This window comes from Lutra lutra, chromosome 3 (assembly GCF_902655055.1).
Source record: "Lutra lutra chromosome 3, mLutLut1.2, whole genome shotgun sequence".
Classification (NCBI taxonomy): domain Eukaryota; kingdom Metazoa; phylum Chordata; class Mammalia; order Carnivora; family Mustelidae; genus Lutra; species Lutra lutra.
This window is the reverse complement of record NC_062280.1, coordinates 104,562,321-104,583,301: the sequence shown is the minus strand read 5'-3', so window position 1 is coordinate 104,583,301 and position 20,981 is coordinate 104,562,321. Positions and strand designations below refer to the sequence as shown.

Here is a 20,981-nt window from a genome sequence, read left to right as displayed (position 1 = left end):
ATTTGCTTGTTTGTTTTTTAGTGACTGGATTATTTTAATGACATCTATTTCCTCCTCCTTATACAGTGTTAAGCTTCTGATGTTGCTCCTCAGGGAGATCCAACTTGGAAATACCCATAGTCCCCTTGGGATGACAGTGGTATTGGTAGACTTTTCTTTCTTTCCCTGACCACACCTAGTTGTTAAACTCCACTAATTGCTAGCTGATTGTGCTATTGTTTCCAGTAATGCCCTGGGGCATAAATTGTTCCGCAGAGTAATCTAGTCAAAGTGTGGCTCCTTGGAAGGAATAGCTTCCTAGGTCTGTGTGTGATCCTTGTTCTGATCCTAGGAGGGAGAGTTCTTTTCAGCCGTCTTATTCCATGGTTCTCTTATAAACTACCCAGTCGACATCCCAGGCTGTGTTTTTAAAAAATCCATGAACCTCCCCATTGCCTTTGTCCAAAACCTGTAGTGTTCTTGACAGTGCCCCTAGGTTTGAACTTCTCCGTGCTCTGTGCTCTGTTGAAAATGACGTCAGTTCCTTGGGAAGAGATTAGGAGCTATCTATTTATAGCCTGCTTCTCCTTTTAGGCTAATCTCTGAGCCAAGGCTCTAGAGCTGCAGGGGGGGAACAATGGCAAGCTTCTGAGTCATATCCCTGCTCTAGCAGGTGAATGGTGGAATGTTGGCAGCAGCCTGAAATCCTTTTGGTTTGGCTCTTCTGCATGGAACCCCTACCTGATGAGTTGGAACAAGGGTAATGGGGGCCCCACTATTTTCAGCATGCCACACCCAATGTAGGGCCTCAGTTGTACAAGGAGGAACTAAGCAGAAGAAGGAAGCCCACAGCTCTCAACAATACTTGCTTGAAATTAGCTTCAGCAGCTAATTCTGAAGTTCGGCTTCTCCTAGGAAGAGAGCCCTTCAACTGGTGGCTTGGGAAGAGGGAGCCTTGGGTCCTTGGCTGTAGCATTCTCGAGTCTTCTGAGCTGGAAGAGGGAGGAAAGGAATGGTCTTTGTTCAAATACCACACACTCTTGCCTTTCTTATCAATTTTTTGGCAGTAAATTTTCTTAAATTAATACCATTTTTAGAGGCTTTAAATGCTTGTTTTCAAAATTAATTTTCACCAGTTTCACTGGGGAGTGGTCAGTGGAGTGCCTCACGCTGTCATATTGGAAGTGGATCTCCCTGTCCCTCATTTTACAAGTACAATTTTGCTGGATTTAGAGTTCTTGGTTGACTCTTTATCTTTCAGCAGTTTAAATATGTCATCTTTCTGTTTCTGGTCTCCATGGTTGTCCCTGTTGGCTCAGGCTTCCGTAACAAATACCATAGACTGGATTAGCATAAATAACAAATTAATTTCCTCATAGTTCTGGACACTGGAAAGTCCAAGATCAAGGTCCAGTGTGGTCAGTTTCTGTCTCTTTGTTGATACTCTATTTGGTAAGGCATCATTTTCATGCCTTCCTGTAGTTATTTAGAGATGGTGTCCTTTAGTTCTTTGAATATGTTTAATAATAGCTAGACTCTCTTACTACTTATAAAAAATTCTATATTTTGGGGGGTTCTAGTAAAGGAAATTACTATTATTAATTTTTTTTTTCAAAAAATTGTATTTGTCAGAGAGAGAGAACGTGCACAAGTTGGGGGAGCAGCAGGCAGAGGGAAAAACAGGCTCTCTGCTGAGCAAGGAGCCTGATGTAGGACTTAATCAGGACCTGAGCTGAAGGCAGATGCTTAACTAACTAAGCCACCAGGTATCCCAAGAAATTATTATTATTTGTAAATCACCAGTTTTGTGTCTTTCTCTCCTGTTCTATATATAGATAGATGTCTCTATATATCCATATATATATATATATACATATATATATATATATATATATATATATATATATATATGCCATACATCTATATCTATATCTATCTATAGATGTATGTAGCATTTATTTCATGTGTTATTTTCTTCTTTTGCATTGGCTAGTACCTCTGGTACAATCATTTTCTTTTTTTTAAGATTTTATTTATTTATTTGACATAGAGCACAAGTAGGCAGAGCAAGAGAGAGAAGCATGCTCTCTGCTGAGCAGGGAGCCCACTGTGGGGATCGATCCAAGGAACCTGGGATCATGACCTGAGCCAAAGCCAGCTGCTTAACCAACTGTGCCACCCAGAAGCCCCCTCTGGTGATCATGGGCATTTTTGTTCTTCATTTTAAGTGAACTGCTACTAACATTTCACCATTAAGAATTATATGTGCTGTAAATTTTTTTTCTGTAAATTTCAGATAGATTATCAGGTTAAGGATATTCCCTTCTATTCCTATTTTGCTATGAGATTTTTTAAAAAATTAAATCATGAATAGATACTGAATTTTATCTTGTCTTTTTCTGTATCTATTGAGATGATAAAAAATTTGGGGGGGTCCCTGGGAGGCATAGTGAGTTAAGCATCAGATTCTTGGTTTCAGCTCAGGTCATGATCTTAGAGTCATGAGACTGAGCCCTGGGCCAGGCTCTCCACTCAGTGCAGAGTCTACTTGAGATTACCTCTCTTTCTCCCTCTGCCCCTCCTGCTTGTGCTTGCTCTCTCTTAAATAAATAAGTCTTCAAAAAAATTTTAGTGAATATTTATAGAGTTTATGTTAAATTATACTTGTATTCTTGGAATATGTCAAGCAGTCATGGTATTCAATCTCTATATATCACAAGATTAAATTTGCTGATATCTTTATTTGGGATTTTTGCATTTATGTTTATGTGTGAGATTGGCTTATAATTCTCCTTTCTCATATAGTTCTTGTCTATTTTTATTATCACTCATTGCCTCCTAGAATAAGTTGGAGAATAGTTTATCTTTTTATAGTTTTTGGAAGAGTTTATGTAAGATGGAATGATTTGTCCTCTAAAAGTTTAGTAAAATTTTGCTGCTTAACCATCTGGGCCTTGGGTTTTTTGTGGGAATTTTTTTTGGGGGGGGAGTGGGAAAATTTTAAACTATAGATAGAATTTCTTTAATGACTGAGGAATATTCAGACTTCTTTTTCTGAATCAGTTTTAGTAAGTTATATTTTTGTCCATTCTAACTTGTCCAATTTAATCACATGAATTCATGTGTAGTATTCTCTTACTATCTTTTAAATTTGTTTCATCTGTAGTTTTGCCTTCTTTTTATACCTAAGATTATTCCTCAGTCTTTTTTTTCCCCCATGAGTGGTCCTACAAAGATCGATCAGTTTGATTCATTTTACATGACTTCATCAGTTCTTTCTACTGACCTTTCTATTTTATCAGTTTCTGCTCTTACATTTAGTATGCCTTTCTTTTTACTTTTTCTGGATTGATTCTTAGTGTATTAATTCTTAGTGCATAATTGAGACTATTGATTTCCTTCTAAGAAATATTTTTGCTGCATCCTCAAATTTTTGATGAGCTATTTAATTATCATTCCATTTTAAATTTTTGAAAAAATTTTCGTTCTCATTTCCTTTTTGATTAAGGATTTATTTGGAAATCTATATTTTAAATTTCACAATGTATGGGTATTGAAATACAACTTTGTACTCTTGATTTTTAACTTCTTTTGCACCAAGTTTGGAAAGTATATTTGTGTGACATTTTTTCTTTGAAAACTTTTGAAATTTGCCCAGGTCTAATATATTTTCAATTTGTTTTCTTGAGAACTCATTTTCTTATTCTTTATGATAGCAAGCTTGTTATGTTGTTATAAACAAACACATTTTTGTTTGTTGCGATTTTCCTGTATAATGATGAGTTTGTCTACATTTTTTCTTGCTTTATGTATTTTGAAGCTACATTATTAAATGCATATGCATACAATTCTAAAATATTTAAATCTTTATCATTATATAGTGACTCTATCCCTAATAATGTCCTTTGTCATAAAGTATACTTTGTATAATTATCTAGCCACCTCAACTTTCATTTGGTTTCTTTTTGCCTAACACATTTTTTACTATTGCTTTATCTTTAGTTTTTAGGTAGGCCGCTTTTAAATAGTATATAACTATATAGAAAAATCCAATCTGGTAATCTCTTTCTTTTAACTAAGAGTTTAATCCATTTGTATTTATTGTGATTATTGATACATTTGGATTTGTTTCTAGCATTTTACCTTTTTGTTTTTCATGTCTTCTGCTTTTTCTATGCTATTTTTCTCTTTTTTTTGCTTTTTGAGAATTGAAATTTTTGTTTGCTTTCTTATTTCATTTTTTTCCTCTCCTAAGGATTTGGATTTTATATTTTTAGGTTTTTAGTGGTCACCCTTGGCATTTTTCCAGGCTTACTTAACAAAATCTAAATTAGTCCACAATTTCTTCCACCCCCAAACAAATATAAGAGTCTCAGAACTTTTTTTTCTAAGATTGTATTTATTTATTTGGCAGAGAGAGACCTGGAGAGAGAGGAACACAAGCAGGAGGAGTGGGAGAGGGAGGAGCAGACTTTCCGCTGAGCAGGGAGCCCGATGTGGGGCTCGATCCCCTGGATTATGACCTGAGCTGAAGGTAGATGCTTAATGACTGAGCCACCCAGGTGCCCCAAGAGTATCAGAACATTTTAACTCAGTCATTTACTCAGTCACCCTACATGTCATTGTTGTTTGGTCTTTCAGTATGCCTTTAAAAAAAAAATCACATAAGTAGACCTTATTGTTATTTTATATAGACATGTCTTGTTTAGATTTATCTTCACGGTTACTATTTGTTTACCATTCCTTCTTGTTTTTTGGCTTCCCCTGGGACCACTTTCCTTCTATCTGAAGTATACTTTTTAGAAGTTCTTTAGATAAGAACTATTGGTAAACTCTCCAATTTTTGCATATCTGAAATGTCCTTATTTTGCCTTCTTTCTTAAAGATCAGTTCTGCTAGATTTACAATTCTAAGTTGGGAATTATTTCCTCTCTGCGCTTTCAAGATGTCAGATCACTATTTTCTGATTTCCGTTGATTTGTTAAGTTTGTTACAATTGTGAGATGATTTTGAGCTTCCTAGTGTGTCTAGGTGTGGTTTCATCTTTCAGATTTGCTTTCCTGCTCAGAGGTATACATTGTACTTTCTGCTTTCCCAGAGTCTAGTATTTCATACCATTTGAGTTCCACTTACTTGTATGTTTAACTTTTTCATTTTAACCTCTATCCCTTTAACCTCTCTTTTATATTTTCTGGCCATTTGTCTCCTTCTTCTTCTTCTTCTTCTTTTTTTTTTTTTTTTTGCATTCTGGGTAATTTCTTCAGCTCCATTTCAAAATTCACTAATTTTCTACAGTCAGCTATTAAATCCATCAAAATAGGTTTGTTTCCAACAATCTCTCATTTCTGAATTTTCTATTTTTCATCATACCTGGTCCTTCCATTGTGCCTTATTTCTTATTTTTGTGACTCTATTTTTTAATTATTTAGTATATCATCATTTTCAATTTGATAATTCTGTTCTTTGAAGTCTTTGGGCATTGTGTTTCTGCTGACTCTCACCTGTGGCTCGTTGATCTTAGATACTGAGCTCCCACTTGGTTGGTCTGAATTGAGGCAGAAGGACTTAAATTTGCCTCTGCCAGGAGCCAGTGACAGCATTATCTAGTTTATTCGTATGTGCATGCATGTCCCCATTTATTTTCTGCCCTAGTGTTTCTCTTACCTCCTGAGAGCTTAGCGGTACATTAAAAAGTATATCTTTCATCCAGGAACTAGTTGCTTTGTAGCATGAAGACTCCTCAGGAAGTGAAAGCCTTAAATGAATTCTCTAGTTAGGGAACAGTTTTAACTGTTGGATAAATTAGATTTTTATGAGTAGGCTCTGCATATGATAGAAATTATAGAAATAAGCTAGGTTTCTGGTCTGGTAAATGAAATCAACACTCAGTCAACAAGGGGTTGACTATTCACTTGATGGGAGGATTGGCATAGAGGCTTTTGGTTGCTAAGTGCATCAAAAGTTCCATTTGTGGGGGCACCTGGATGGCTCAGTGGGCTAAGCCTCTGCCTTCGGCTCAGGTCATGATCTCAGGGCCCTGGGATCAAGCCCCACATTGGGCCCTCTCCTTGGCACGGAGACTGCTTCCCCTTCTCTCTCTGCCTGCCTCTATCCCTACTTGTGATCTCTCTCTGTCAAATAAATAAATAAAATCTTAAAAAAAAAAAAAAAAAACTTCCACTTGTGACTCCATTTCTCAACAGAGAAAACAAAAATGAATCTAAAGCATTTTGAGTAACTATCAGAGGTCAAACTGAGTAAGATAAAGTACCTGGAATCATTACAGCAATTGGTGGGGGAAAATAGAACTTACCTAAGCAAAAACTCCACTTTGCTCCCCAAACAAAATTAGTACGTTTCACCTTAGACAAAAAGAGTGTTATAAACAAGTTGTTTGTTTCTTTTCATTTTGGCTAATCCTATCAAGGTTCCCTGGACAGCTCCTTTTGGACTTTGTCCAACGATTATTTGCAACCTTTTCCTCCCTCTTCAGCTGTCAGAGTCAAGTCTTCCCTCACGGTTACACTTAGTAGATGCCTCTGACTTTTTTTTTTACAAAGGATACAGACATCATCAGAAGAGAACTTCTACACCTTGCATCACCAAAGTAAATCCTCCACCCATTGGCACTTATCCTCTTCTCCTAATTTAATGTAATTAATTAATTTGGGGGGGGGCAGCAGGAGGGGCAGAGAGAGAATCCCAAGCAGGCTCCACACCCAGCACAGAGCCCAATGTGGGGCTCCATCTCACAACTCTGAGATCACGATCTCGCCAAAATCAAGAGTCAGACATTCAACTGACTGAGCCACCCACGCGCCTTTCTCCTAATATTAAAAGACAAGCCACTCCTCCACTCCTCACCGAAGCCAGCATCTCTTTACACATCCTCTGGGACTTTGATCCCCTCTCTCTCTCTTTCTCTCATCTTCAGCTACTCCTGTTCATCTTGTTCTTTTCCAAGAACACCTAAAACATGTTCAGGTTAAAACAATGGGAAAAACAAAAACAACCAACTCTCCTTCTTCTACCCCCCTATTTCTCCCCAGTTACCAATCCTCTCTCCCATTTCATAGCCAGATCTCAGATGAGTTGTCCACTGCTCTCCATTTCCGTACTGGAGTTCCGTACTGGAGTCCTCCAGTACTCCACTGACATTCTTACTGTAAAGTTCCCATATTTCCAAATCCAGTGGACATCTGTTGGTCTTCACCTACTGCTACTTTACTTCTCCACCTCATTGAACACTTCAGACATTCAGGTCACTCTTGTACATGCACACACACTCATACACTTCTTTAGATCTTATTTAATGTCAGTTATAAAGAAGACTGATAATGTTGAGTATCACTGTATTTCTCTTAAAACCAATTACTGGGGGCACCTGGGTGGCTCAGTTGTTAAGTGTCTGCCTTCAGCTCAGGTCATGATCATAGAGCCCCGCATGGGGCCCCGACTCAGCGGGAAGCCTGCTTCTCCCTCTCCTGCTGTGCCTCCCTCTGTCAAATAAATAAAATTTTCAAAAAATAATAATAAAACTAATCACTATTCATTATTAGTGTTGTATATGTTAGTGTAAATTATTTCTCCTTTATATTGCAATTAAGACCTTCTTGATTAAGAAAGTACATGCATAGGTGGGTTCCATTTCTAAATTTCATTTTAGGTGAGTAAAAAGGGTTTTCAAATCATCTATTAGCAAAAGTTGGTGCTGGCCTGGTGGGATTGAGAGTTTCTGCTCTACTTTCCTCTTTATAAAGAGAGCAGGGCAGTGACCCAGTAGAAGCTAGCGTCTGCATTTCCAAGGGCCCATGTCACTGCTTTTGAAAAAGACGCAGCTTGTCAAATAGCTGCGTGACGAATCTTCCCTGAAACTTTTATGGGTTATTTTGGTTGCTCCTTAGTTCTGGTGTGAACCACCTTAATAATGGACACAATGGACATTCTTTCATCACTTTTTTTTTTCCCCCTTAAGATTTTATTTCTCTGACTGAGAAAGACACAGAAAGAGAGGGAATACAAGCAGAGGAGTGGGAGAGGGCGAAGCAGGCTCCCCGCTGAGCAGGGAGCCTGATGCAGGGCTTGATCCCAGGACCCTGGGATCATGACCTCAGCTGAAGGCAGATGCTCAAGGACTGAACCACCCAGGCGCCCCTCATCACTTCTTTTAAAGCTTAACTCTCTCAGGATCATGTGTGGGAGGACACGGAGTTGAAAAACAAAACTCCAAGCATGAGATGCTTTTTGCTGTTGAAAATGATTTGTAGTGAAGTTGTTTTCTGACCATGGTCCTTTTCTTTGGAAGGCTCTTTTCATGGACTCAAGGCTGTCTTTTGGTTATTGTTCCCAAGAAACGGTTTTTAGCCACTAGACTGCTTTGTGCACATGGGTTTCTTTTTCCTTTTTGCCCCTATCCAGTAAGACAGCTCTGCTTTAGTGGAAAAGCTTGGCTACCTAATAGGTCGGCATCCTGCCTTTTAGAGATGGGTGGCTGTGACCACATCTGCAGTGTGCACAGGCCTCTTTCTAGGGAGCTGACATCCTGGGGAGGGTTAACAGGGCAGCCATGCAGCCCAGCAGGGACAAAGGAAGCCATGTAAGCCCTTGTTACTTAAGAGTGTCTGAGGATCAACACCATGCATGTCACCTGGGAGTTTATTAGAAATGCAGAGGCTCAGCCTCGCCCCAGATCAGTGACTCAGAGCCTGTGTTGGAACACGGTCCTTACTGAGACTCCTGGTGCACATTCTAGTTTGAAAAACACCACTGCTCTAACCTACATTCAAAGCCGCAGCCTTCTGACGGACCGCAGCACAGACACTGCTTCCTCCAGGAGGCCTTCCCCGGACTCCCCCAGCTTTGGCTTGAGTGTTCTTTCATATACACAGTGGATGCCCCCCACCCTCGCCACATTGTCACCTGGATCTCATCCGGCCTTCCTTGCCTGTTGCTGTAGGTATGCATACCTGTCCTTCCCCAGAGGTGAGCTCTAACCCAATCATTCTGTGCTCGCCTTGCCTATTGCCTGACTCAGAACAAGGACCAATCGGAAGGCTCATGGAGCCAGTGAATGAATGAGTGAGCAAGTGATGAGTAGGACAGAAATAAAAGCCTGAAATTCACAGAAGGTTAGGTGTTTATTTTTTGCTGCTGCTTAGACAAGCTCTACAAGGTCAACACAAAATACACAGACTATTTCAATGGCATTGATTTTAAACATCAACCTCAGACCATGGCATTTAGGATTTCCAGAGCACATTGGTTCAGGCACTTTTGTACCCAGAGGCACATAGAGTTTACCAGGGTGAAAGGGAGTGACTCACTCTCATGGGGATGCTGTTGCCAGCTGCCTGGTGAGGTAAGGAAGAGCAGCAGACACCAGATCAAGCCCAAGTGCATAGTGCACCCTGCCTTTCATGAGCTGATTGTCCAGCTGGTGGGTGGCCAGGTCCTCTACTACACCTGTTCCCTCCTGCCACCCACCTTGGAACCAGTTCCTTCCCCTGGGAGCACCTGCGGCAGAAGGTGGGCAGGGGGAAGGGGAGGAAGCATACTGGATTTTGCTGAAGGTCAGCATCTTTGGTATAAGGAAATTCCCTGGGGCCCAGGGAGGGTTAGAGAAGGCAAGCAGCCAATACAGACTGGGGTTGAGATCCCTGGTGGATCCCGGGTGCCCCTGTTCTCCCTGCTTCCCACCAGCAGGAAATGGATGGGCCCTCAGTTTGTGAAGCAAATGTTGGAACCTGTGCTTCGCCCGCCTCCTTTTCAGCGAGCCTCTCTGAGGATCGGGGCCCATTTGGAAGACAAGTTTCTGCCGCTCAGCCTTGAAGCAGCAGATGGAAAACATCTGCAGGAAGCAGACAGCTTCGCCTGCACCGCCTTCCCTCCATCAGTCACCGGCCTAATGAGATATCCTTGCACTTGGCTTTATCCCCCCACTTTTCACTAAAGGACGCTTACGTGCTCTACAGACATGAAGAGCTCATGAAGCCTCCCTGGGGGGTGGGGGGGCAGGGGCCCCCTCTTCTTGCATCATGGTCTTGTCAGCCTTTGCTGGCTCAACTCTCTGTTCCTGAGATCCCCTCTGGCCCAGAAGACCTGAGACATGAGCATGACCAGCATTCCCCCATTCAGAGCAGAATTCAGCATTTGCCTCACTTGTATCTTCCATTGGGACTTCATCCCCTCTATGTTCAAAGCTGCTTTTTTTGTGGAGGTGACAAGATCATCCTGCTTCTAGAGGCAGGGGCGGGGGTGGGGGTGGGGGGAGGAGGGCTTGGCCAAAAACAGCTGTTTCGCCACAGGGGACATAAAAGAGGTTTTGGTAGGAATGAGCAAGAGATGGCATGGGATTTGAGGCCACATGTCCCATGACCCTGTCTGTGGTGCAGCCTCTTGTGCTTTGGGGCAGAAGCACTTCAAGTCTGTAGCTTTGGTAGAAAAGACCCTCCCGATGATTTTGACCCGCCTGGGGTTGGTGGGGGGTAAGGGGTCCCGTCGCCCACGTTCTCCCTGTTTCCCTGGAGCAGTGGTGAACTTGGAGCCAGTCTGGTTTTCTGGCGGGTTCTTCCCCCACCAGCAGAAGACATCTGACGAGGTCCCCAATGTTTTAGGCCCAAGCCAGAGGAGACAATCAATCATCAGTCCTTCATGCCCTGGGTGGGGCCCAGGAAAGCCTCAGCTGGGATGCCCAGCGCTGTCTGCCTTGTTTTCCCCTCCTTCTCCAGCTGACTTCCAGAAGGCCTGCTCTGGGCCTTCCTAAGAGATATCCAAACTAATGATCTGAAAGGTGAGAAGGCACAGTGGTTTAAAGAACGGTCATCAGCAACTAAAAGGAGGGAAAGAAATTACACTTGTTCTCAAGATAGTTCATTAGTGGCTCCCAAACGGAGGTGACTTCACACTCCCACAAGAGATCAATGTGCTTCCACTGTTGGGGACTTAGGACTTCCAGGGAAAAAAACTCTCCCCAGCTCACGGAGGACAAGGGAGATCAGCTTGGGCCCCATCCCCCGCCCCCTCCTACCTGGCAAAGGAGCCCTCGACAGTTGGCTCCAGGGTTCAGCCAGCAGGCTCACCCCCCAGGCTCACCCCCCAGGGGCTCCCGCCTGACCTCTGGCTGCTGCCCAAGGTGAATGAGGGAGGAGGCCAGCCCCTGCTCTGCCTGCTGGGTCTCAACTCTTTAGCCCTGTGCACTGAATCGGCTCCAGGTTGAGCTCTTATCTGCCCCCTTAGAGCCCGAGCTCTGCAAAAGCCTTGGGGAAAGCAGCAAAAAGGGAGTGGGGACACAAACGGATCGAATCCACCAAGGTACAAGCCTCTCACTGCCCTTTTTCACTGCAAAGAGGGTGCGTCCGTCTCTGCAGAGATCCCAACAGGGTGAGTGGCTGTCCTAACAACTGTCACTGGCTTTTTAAATCTACAAGTTGAAATATCAAGAGACTCAACTTTTTAACTAAGTGAGTATAAATGCAAATCCCGTTATATATATGAAATCTATACGAACACCTATGTCACACCCGCGTGTGTGCCCTTCTGAGTATTACATCACGTACATCAGGGTCCCAGGAATTCAGACGTCAACCACCGCTCTGCGCCCAATTTCACCATACCGCACCATCCAGAAAAGCAGCCCTGACAGGCCCAGGGGTACTGTCTGGGCCGCGTCTGGTTTCTGGGGCCGGAGGCAGGCACCTCACACATGGCTTGTCTTCTGGGCCAAGGTGTGGTCCATTGTCAGAGTAAACTTGACGCCACCATCCTTCTCCCAGCCCCTCCGGATTCTGGAGAGCTTGCGGCGGAAGCAGGGGAGCAGGAAGAGGCCTTTGGCCAGGATCACGACGCAGGGCACCAGCAGCGTGAGCGTGAACGTGGGAGGCAGGTAGAACTTGTAATGGCTGTCTTCAAAGGCGCGGGTCCAGCCGTAGGTGAGTGTGTGCAGGGTGCTCAGCACCAGGGCCACAAAGCCCAGAGTGGACTGCGGGAGAAAGGAAAGGTTAGGGACAGGCTGGTGACACGTGGTGATTCCTCCAAGCGCTTGTCTGCCTGCCCGGCCAAGGGAGAGGAAGGAGGGCTGCTTTGGTAGTTGAGACTGTGGGTTCAGATCCCCGCCCCGTCACTCCCTCTGTGCAGGACCTTAGCACTACCTAAACTCTGAGAGCCTCAGTTTCCCCAGCAGAAAAATGAAAATAATGTCTCTATCCTGCAGGAGTGTGAGGATCGAGGGAATCATGAGGATCTGATAAAAGTGATGCTGCTTTTCCCCAAACTGTGTTATTTGTACCTCTGGTGGCTGCCAGGGGAAGGAGACTTGAGATGGAATGAAGTTCAACAATGTTTAAAAAAATTTTTAGGGATGCCTGGGTGGCTCAGTTGGTTAAGCAGCTGCCTTCGGCTCAGGTCATGATCCCAGCGTCCTGGGATCAAGTCCCACATCGGGCTCCTTGCTTGGCAGGGAGCCTGCTTCTCCCTCTGCCTCTGTCTGCCTGTGCTCACTCTCGCTTCTCTCTCTATGACAAATAAATAAATAAAATCTTTAAAAAAAAATTTTTTTTTTACAGGTGTTATGCATAGTTTCATGTACACTAGAGTCACAGGTGTCTGCCAGCAGACCAAAGCCAGAAATTCACCAATCATATTTGGCCTAAGATGAGGCCAGATAAAATAGTGGATTGGTTTCAAGTTGATTGAAACATGAACACAAAGTAACAAGCATACTCCGTGTGTGGATTTGGCACCACGAGTGAGGGCGGCTTCAAGTCTGCAGGCCAGGCGACCTGACACCATCTGGGAAGCCTGGCTTTAGAGCATCATGTAAATGCTCTTGGTGGGGGCTGGTCCCCCACCCACCCACACCTTGACTCATCAACACCTCAGATGGAAACCCCACCAGGTTCCTCTCTTGCCTGGAATGGAGTGGATACTGTGCGGAGACCGAGACCATCACAAACCTAAACGGAAGCGGTTTACACCATCTTGCTGGCGAGCGTGCCAGCCCTTGAGCCTCAGGCGGGCTTCTGTGTACCCACCCACTCTAGCCAAGGCCTCTCTTCATCGCCGAGAGGGCTACACAGTCCTGACTTCCCACAGGAGCTGGGAAGTCCTGATCTATAGCTCTAGCCTGGGAATCTCTAGCAGTTTCTTGTGGACCACAAGCGAGGCATTCCAGAGTCTACTCCAATGACACTGTGACCCCTGGGCAAGACACTAACTGAGCCTCAGTGACAAGTCAGTGGTCCCCAGAGCTAAAGCTGGAGATGTGGGGGAAGCGCTGTCCAGATGGGCCAGGGATGATGGAGAGCATGGGGCACCCAAGAGGCGGGGCACAGAGGCACAGAGGAGAGGCACTGGGCGCATTGAGGAACCACGGAGAGATCTGGGGCAGGAGAGCCCTGTGTTTATTACATAAGGAATGAAAATAGCAGTGACTCATCAAGCCATGAACATGTATGCATTTTCTCCAAGGAGACGCCGGAAGGGTTCAACTGAAATGTGGCAGTATGATGGTACCTTGGGGTACTCTTCATAGGCTGGCTTGCAGCCTCCCACAGGGAAGCTACAGCTGGGCCTCCTGGATGTCCTTCCAGCCCTGCTTGTCAGCACCGATCCAGGGCTCGGCTGAGAGACACGGTCTTGCTTGCGCTTCCCTTCAGGCACGGTGCTAAGTGGGTCTGATTCTGCTACTTGGCCTCATTCTCACTCCTCCCTTGCATGGGGAACACCTTGCTTACCCCCACTCCAGTACAAACACCAGGATGGTCAACCTCGGTCCGTGGAAGAACACTGTTTGGAAGAAGTACCTGCAATACTTTTATGAAAAAAACAAACATTTTCTAATGGCTCTACACTCTACATTCATAGACAGGTTCCCAAGTACAGCATTTTTGACCGCTAAAAAATACTAGGTGCTAAGAGATCCCCAGTTTCTGGCCTTCCTAGCCATCTCTGTGTTTTCTTTCTTGGCTTTTAATAACTTCTGAGATGTTTTATCCCGTCTTTAATAATTTCCTGTTGGGAAGAGCCATAGTTGGCTCTGGGCTACTACCCACACAGTCAGGTCATATTAAAATGGTCAGCCCCCAAAACAAAGGCTCCCTGACTGGGAGTCACAACCAGACCCTTGTCACTTCCAGAGGACTCTATCAGGAATTTCAAATCTCCTCTCAACTTCTGACCCACACCAACTTTGTCTAAGTTCTGATCTATTGATATTGAAGACTGGGGTTAAGAAGTCTCCAACACTGAGGAAAGATTCGGAATTAATATGCAGACTATATAGAGAACTCCCAAACTCAACAACAGAAAACCAAACACCCCAACTCAAAAACAGGTTAAGTACTTGAATAGAAATTTCTCCAGGGAAGTCCTATGGATGGCTAAGAAGCATGCGAAGAGATGCTCGACATCACTCATCCTCAGGGAAATGCAGGTCCAACCCACAGTGAGACGTTGCCTCACACCCATGAGGATGGCTACGGTCAAAAAACCCAGAAAACACGTGTTGAGAGGATGTAGAGAAATCAGAAGCCTTACGCACTATGAATGGGTGTGGCTGCTGTGCAAGGCGGGGGCAGGGGAAGAGGGGCTCCGCAATAAATTGAAAATACAATTATCACTCACTTCGGCACTCCGACTTCTCATGTACCCCCAAAGAATGGGAAGCAGCATCCTGAAGAGACGTGTAGATACCCCATATTCCCAGTAGCCAAAACACGGAGGCAGCCCCAGTGCCCACCAGCAGAAGAATGGACAAGGGAAATGGGCTATTTCTAAACAGTGGAATATGAAGAGGAAGGCAGTTCTGACACCTGGTGGGACATGAACGAACTTGAGAACCTGATGCTACGCGAAATCAGCCGGGCATGAAAAAGACAAATACTGTAGGATTGCACTTATGTGAGACGGTGAAGTCATAGAGACTGGGGCTCGGGGGAGTGGACAGTGGGGGTTAGTGATTCATGGGGACAGAGCATCAGTGTTGCAGGACGGGACGAGGTCTGGAGATGGATGGTGGGAACAGCTGCGCCACAGTGGGGATGGACTTAGTATTGCTGAACTGTACACTTCATGGCTAAGAGAGTATACTTTGTGTTGTTATTTTACTGTAATCAAAAGAAACTGAGAGGGGAGGAAAGGTCCCCAGCACTGACCATCAGGAATAAAACTTGAACAAGCTGGACAACCACCCTGATGCTCTTCAACTAGCTGCCCGCCCAGCTGCCCGGCCCCAAACCCTTGCTCCCCTTACTCACATGGATTTACTGGGCTTTGCTCGGATGGCTGGGAAGCCTATTACTCCTGAGTCTGAGACTGTGGTTTTCAAATCTGGCTTCATGGTAAAATCACGGGGACCTTGGGAAAAACAGGAATGCCCAAGCCTGGCCGGCAAATGCACTTGAGATTGGCTTGGGGTGGGGCTCCCGCATCATTAGCTTTTAGGAATTCAGCGACAATGCTCATGCACAGTAAGGACTCAGAACAACTGGTTAAGAGACTCTCCTCACAGGAGCCTTTCCAGTGTCAGGGATGAGAAGCCCGTGTGTGTGCCCCCCTGCCCAGGCTACAGATTACGATGGACCTGATCCTATATATCCTTCCACAAAGATCCACTGAGCCCTCGATGGGCCCACATTCTGCACTTGGGGCTTCCTCAGATGCTGAAGCAACAAGAACCAACCCAGGCCGAGGGAGCGAGCCCTGTTGGTCCCCGGGGAGGCCTCAGTATTTCCCTTAGTGACATGCCCTGGAGCTCCAGGGTTTGACCCACGTGGACCACCGTCCCTAGCCCCTAATTTGGAGGGATGGATTGTGCCAGACAATGTGGATGTGCGCTGGGAGGGCACCGAGATAGCGGCTCCCATTCCCACATCGCCATCCTTTTGCCATCCCAAATTCCACAGTGACAGATGGCAGGAAGCCCCAGCCTCGGGCTAATGGTCTACAGAGAGGGCTAACAGCCAAAGATCAGACAGTAACAAAGGGCCTTTGGACTTTGTAATCCCAATGGGACGCCTGGATGGTTCCAGTGAGTTCATTTTCCTAAAACGCTCTCCTTGGAAACAATATGAAAATCCCACACTGCCCTGCCCCCAACCTCGACAACCCCTGCACTCACCAAGCTGAGGTAATTTACATTGTATGTAAGCATGTTAGCAAAAAAGCAACAGCCAGGTTGCCAGTGTCTCTTGCTCCTGGTCAATTACTTGTGGCGTAGAGAGGCTGCGGACAGTCATTCATGAAGCTGGGGTCAGAGATGGTCTCTGTCATTATTTTAGGCAGGTAGCTGGCGTGGGCAAGGTCACGGGAAGTCCCTCTCACTCTGGGGCAGAACTGAGCTGCTAGAGCAGAACCCCGATGTCTCCGAGCGGCCCTGACCTGACAATTCGGCAACCCGACAAGGCTTAACTGGCTAACTTCGAGCAGTCAGCACAGCCGGGACCAAACCAAAGCCGTACAGCCATTAACCACAAACCCCCAGATTTAAACCTGGGGAACAGCCTCAGGAACAAAAGGATGAACAGAAGCACAAGTCACCACCACAGCGTCAACATGCTGTTTTGGTGGCTTTCAGCTCCCTAAATCATCAGAGACCCAGGAGTCAGGCCAAGTGCATCGGGGAGCATGGGTCTCCATGGCCAGCGGCTCAACCGTGGTGACCCGAGGTGGTCGGGTGCGGCAGCAGGAGGAGACAGGGTCCAGGCAGCCGGCTTGGGATTGAAACCCGGAATCAGTGGCTCCGCAACCTCAGCCCGCCACCCCAGCGGTTAGCACACACGTACACCTGTCACCCAAGGAGCTCACAACAACAGCCTTCTTGGGCATCTGAGTCCTTAGGTCAGGGGTGGGTCTGGGTAACTGTAATTCTCCAAAAGAGCCTTGTGACTTCAGACGTGGAGATGGTGGCGTGTAGTTAAGAATCACATTTTTCATTACTGTCCCGGACACAACCAGGTATACCACATATGTAAATACAACTACTAAATCAATATAATTGAAAAAAAAAAAAAAAAAAAACTCTCCTTAAGACATGCAAAGCCCGCTGACATTTTTGTAACATTCTGTCCTATTTCATTTTTTAAAAAGCTGGCTGTGATCCACTGAATTCATTTCACGACCCACCAGTGAGTATCGACCACAGTTTGCAAACCCAGCCCTGGACCATTCTGATGCTCAGGGCAGGAGTCTCTTGGCCTCTTGTGAACTCAGACATTGGTAGCTTAGTCAGGGATAACGGAAACGTGGCCACATACCCTAAGAATGGTAGCAAGATGCTTTCTACTTTCTTCCACGTGTCGTCTCTCACCACAGCTCTGCAGGCATGAACACCTTACAGGTGAGGTGAGGTTCAGGGGGCGTTTGTCACCTGCCCATGATTCAAGAGCTGGGACAGGGGGAGGCAGAGCTGGACTCCAGGCCCTGGGTGCTGACAGTTCCTCCTCCCCATATTAGCACCCTCGGGAGACAGAGCATTTGTTTTCATGGACAGAATGTGGGCGTCTGACTTTCCCAAGTAAAACCCTGCCTCTCTACCTATCTCCCGGCCTTGCAACCTGCCTCCCCTTGCCGTGGCCGAGGGACTAACATATTTACATTCCAGCTCTTCAATATGTAAAGTTGAGCACGGCCCGAGAGGTTCCAGCCCGCTTTTGCTAACAAAATCAAATCCTTGGGCTTTCTCCCGCAGGCAGAGCCCGGCTTGTAATCTATGGCTGCTTAGTGGAGCAACTTTTCGGTGAGGGGAGCGACCTGCAGTCTGTTTTAATTGCGGATAAACCATGCACTCCAGGATACTCCAAGCAGGAACAGGAAAATCCGAGATTTGGGTGTGCGACCCAAGAGGATTAACAGCAGATAAATAAAATTCTGTTTTTCCCCCATTGCTGCTGGCATGTGTCAGCCCGGAGCATTCCTCCAGAGACCTTTGGAGATGAGCAAAGCCAGTGACGTTCAGAAACAGACATACTTCAAAAAAAACCCAAAAAGCCCCAAAAAAGCCAAAACAACCACAACTGTGTTTTGTTCTAGGGAATGTAAGCATCACCAATCAGAAACAATTCATTTGGATTGCGTAAGAGCACTACACGATCAGTGTCCCTCTGTGAATCCTGTACTGTGTCCTCAACATACAGAGAAGAGATGTGACAGATTTGTGTTGATACTGGGGGTGGATATGAGCGCTGTTCTCTGCCCCAATCCAGTATCAATGACAGAATGTAGCATTAGTCAGCACCCCTCCACGGAGGGATGAGTTAATCCACCAACATTTGGGGGGCTGACCAAGTACTCCGTATAGAGAACAGTGGGGGAATGCCAAAGCAATATGAAAATGGTCCCTGTCCCAGTCATCCTTGTAACTGAAATGTGGCTGTGCTTGTCTTGTTCCCTATCACACCGGAGGCCTACCACGGGGCCTGGCATGCAGTCACTACCCAATAAACACTTCCCGAAAGAACACCTGCAGAAAGGCCCCGAGCCCTTTAGCAGCATTTCCTAAACCATGTCTGGTGGAATGCAGTTGCTGTTGTCTGAAAACCAGAAACAAAGCAAAAAGCCAAACCTGCAAAAGCGGGGGGAAGGAGAGTGTTCATGGTCAAAGAAGTCTGGTTAACAAGGTCGGTTTGTTGTAGATATTACTAGAATCTTCAATGTCCCAAAAGCACACTGTGAATCTCTTAGGGAAGCAAATCTTTTCTCAAGTGTATTAGACTACAGGTCTCCTTTTCTCTGGGTGTGTCACAGGAATAGTGTCCTTTGGGATGTGCAGTTTTATCCCCTGTAAATGGGTGATCTTAATGCTCACCTCCTCTTGGGCCTAAAGGGGACAACAGAGCTGGTTGAAAGGAGGCTGCTGAGTGGTCAGCGAGCTCACTCACTGGCTCACTGACTCCTAGGCTAGACCAGTGAGATACACAATGACGGTACATCATGGAATTTTGTTTGGAAAGATCAAGAACTGTAGGAACAGAGAATGTTTTAGTTCAGGGTTCACTGTTCTGTTGTCTAATTCTTTCACATGTCTACATCTGGCTTCCCCAGATGTCCCGAGGACGAGCTTATCCTGTAGCCCCTTTATCAGGAGACGTCGGGGAGCCCTCAAGGCTTGGGAAGCCCCCGGTGTATGACAGAGCAGTCCTGTCGCACAGATTATAAAGCCAAGAGGGTTCACGGAGGGTCAGGGCCAAGGCCAAACGGGCTGATGCTCACCAGCACAGGCAGAACTGCTTTACCTGAACGAAGCTGAACTCCCTCCAGTTGAGCGAGTTTGCAATGGAGGGCAGTGACGTGACAGCCAGCAGGGACAGTGTACCAAGGGCCAGCACTCCCAGGGAGAGGTAGATCTCCATCCGCCAGACCTCTTCCTCGATCCACAGATGACTCTTGTTGGCCAAGACCTGACGTGGGTGGAGGAAATACCATGAGCACAGCGGTAGAGGTTCGTGCCCTGGGGTGAGGGCCAGAGGATATTGTAGGGCTAGGGAAACACCGGAATGACTAACATTCCCACCGTGTCCCACATGGGCCTGGTCCTGCTCTAAGTGTTTTTCAGGTATTAGCTCACCTAATCCTCAACCCCAGAGGTCGGGGGCACTGTTATCCCCACTTTACAGATGAGGGAAATGAAGCACGAGGATCAAGTAATTTTCCCAAGGTGATACACAGGGCTGTAGATGGCAGAGCCGGGGTGGGGACCCAGGCAGTCTGGGTCTTGGCTTTCTCAAATCTTCCTGGGGTCAGTCACCCAGTACAATCAGCCATGCTGACCACTGGCTTCCACTCAGGGCACACAAAGACACACAGAGACACTAAACCCCTCCGCGTTTCCTGACTCAAAGCCACCAGTTCCCGACTTCCCACTCAGTTCCCCATTTCCGCTGAGGAACAGAGTTTTGGCTCAACCATTGCCAGGCAACAGAGACTGACATCTATCACCATCACCAAGTCGTGAGTACTTACGGGGCACCTGCTGTGTGCTGAGCCCTGGGCTGCAGGGAGCCAGGGTGCCTGGCCTCCCAGAGTGCTGGGAGTCCCCACTGAGCTAGGGGTAGACACAAATCAGGGAGCCCCTGCGGGCCCAGAGGTTTCTACTGCCCACCTCCCCACTCCCAGCCCAGCCGGCACTTCCTCGTATGGCACACACACTCAAGGAAGCTTTTATTAAGGTCTTTTCATTGGAACCGTCATTTGTCAACTAGACCAGGTAGCAGAGTTCCTGGAAATCAAGGTGTTCTCTGAGAAACCCCATGAAATGCTGGTACTTTCACTCTAGCAGCAGATCAAGGAACAGTATTTTCTATTTGGAAATGTGACTCTGCCTTAGCAGGCAGGTCTCTGCTGTGCAAAACAGAATGACTCATACAAGTGTGTGAGAAACTCTTTCAGCAGGGGAAAAAAAAAATAAGCCAGGCCCAGTTACCAGATATAATATTAAAAATGAGTCCAGTGGGCTGAGCGAAATTGTTGAAAAGATGATGACACAAAGCTTAAAGAAACTGAGAAAATGGGTACTTTTCCTGCAATTGAGAAACATGATGTCTTCAGTTCTGTTTTTAGGGGAGGCTGGCTCGTGTCGGTGTCCTTAAGCCACAAAAGGACCAAGGAGTCTGGGGACTCAGGTTCATATCCTGACCGCAAGTTGTATGTGACTGTGGGCAACCCCAGGCTGGAAGAGGTGATGTCCACAGTCCCGATCCCGTAACTGGGCTTGTGTACCAAGCACGCCTTGGCATTCGCGGGAGGGATCTGACCGACACTGCCCTGCACAGGGCGGAGAGGTGTCCTGCATAACGCAGCTCCAAGTCTTACTCACCCCTTCATGGTGTTGACAACTACCACTAAGTCAGTCATCTCACTGCAAATTGTTTGTTCTTCCAATAGACTTCATTAGTCATTCCTCTCTGCGTTTCGGTAAGATCAGGCAGTTAATGTCACAAGTCAGAGTCTGGATGACTACACTCACATACCACAGTCGCTTGCAAAATGTCTTGGTTTTTGTTTTTGTTTTT

At 46.0% G+C, this 20,981-nt stretch overlaps 1 protein-coding gene across 3 annotated transcripts in view; it reads right to left on the bottom strand.

The window, feature by feature from the left end:
- Window positions 1-9,097: 9,097 nt before the first annotated feature.
- Window positions 9,098-20,981, bottom strand: part of STEAP3 (STEAP3 metalloreductase) — a 49,070-nt gene continuing 37,186 nt past the window's right edge. For all 3 annotated transcript variants that reach the window (XM_047722577.1, XM_047722579.1, XM_047722578.1), the window contains exons 4-5: window positions 19,206-19,370; window positions 9,098-11,956 (exon numbers count right to left, since the gene is read on the bottom strand). In XM_047722577.1, the coding sequence (XP_047578533.1) occupies window positions 11,675-11,956; window positions 19,206-19,370 (447 nt within the window). In that variant the 3' untranslated portion in view covers window positions 9,098-11,674. The remainder of the gene's footprint in view (window positions 11,957-19,205; window positions 19,371-20,981) is intronic.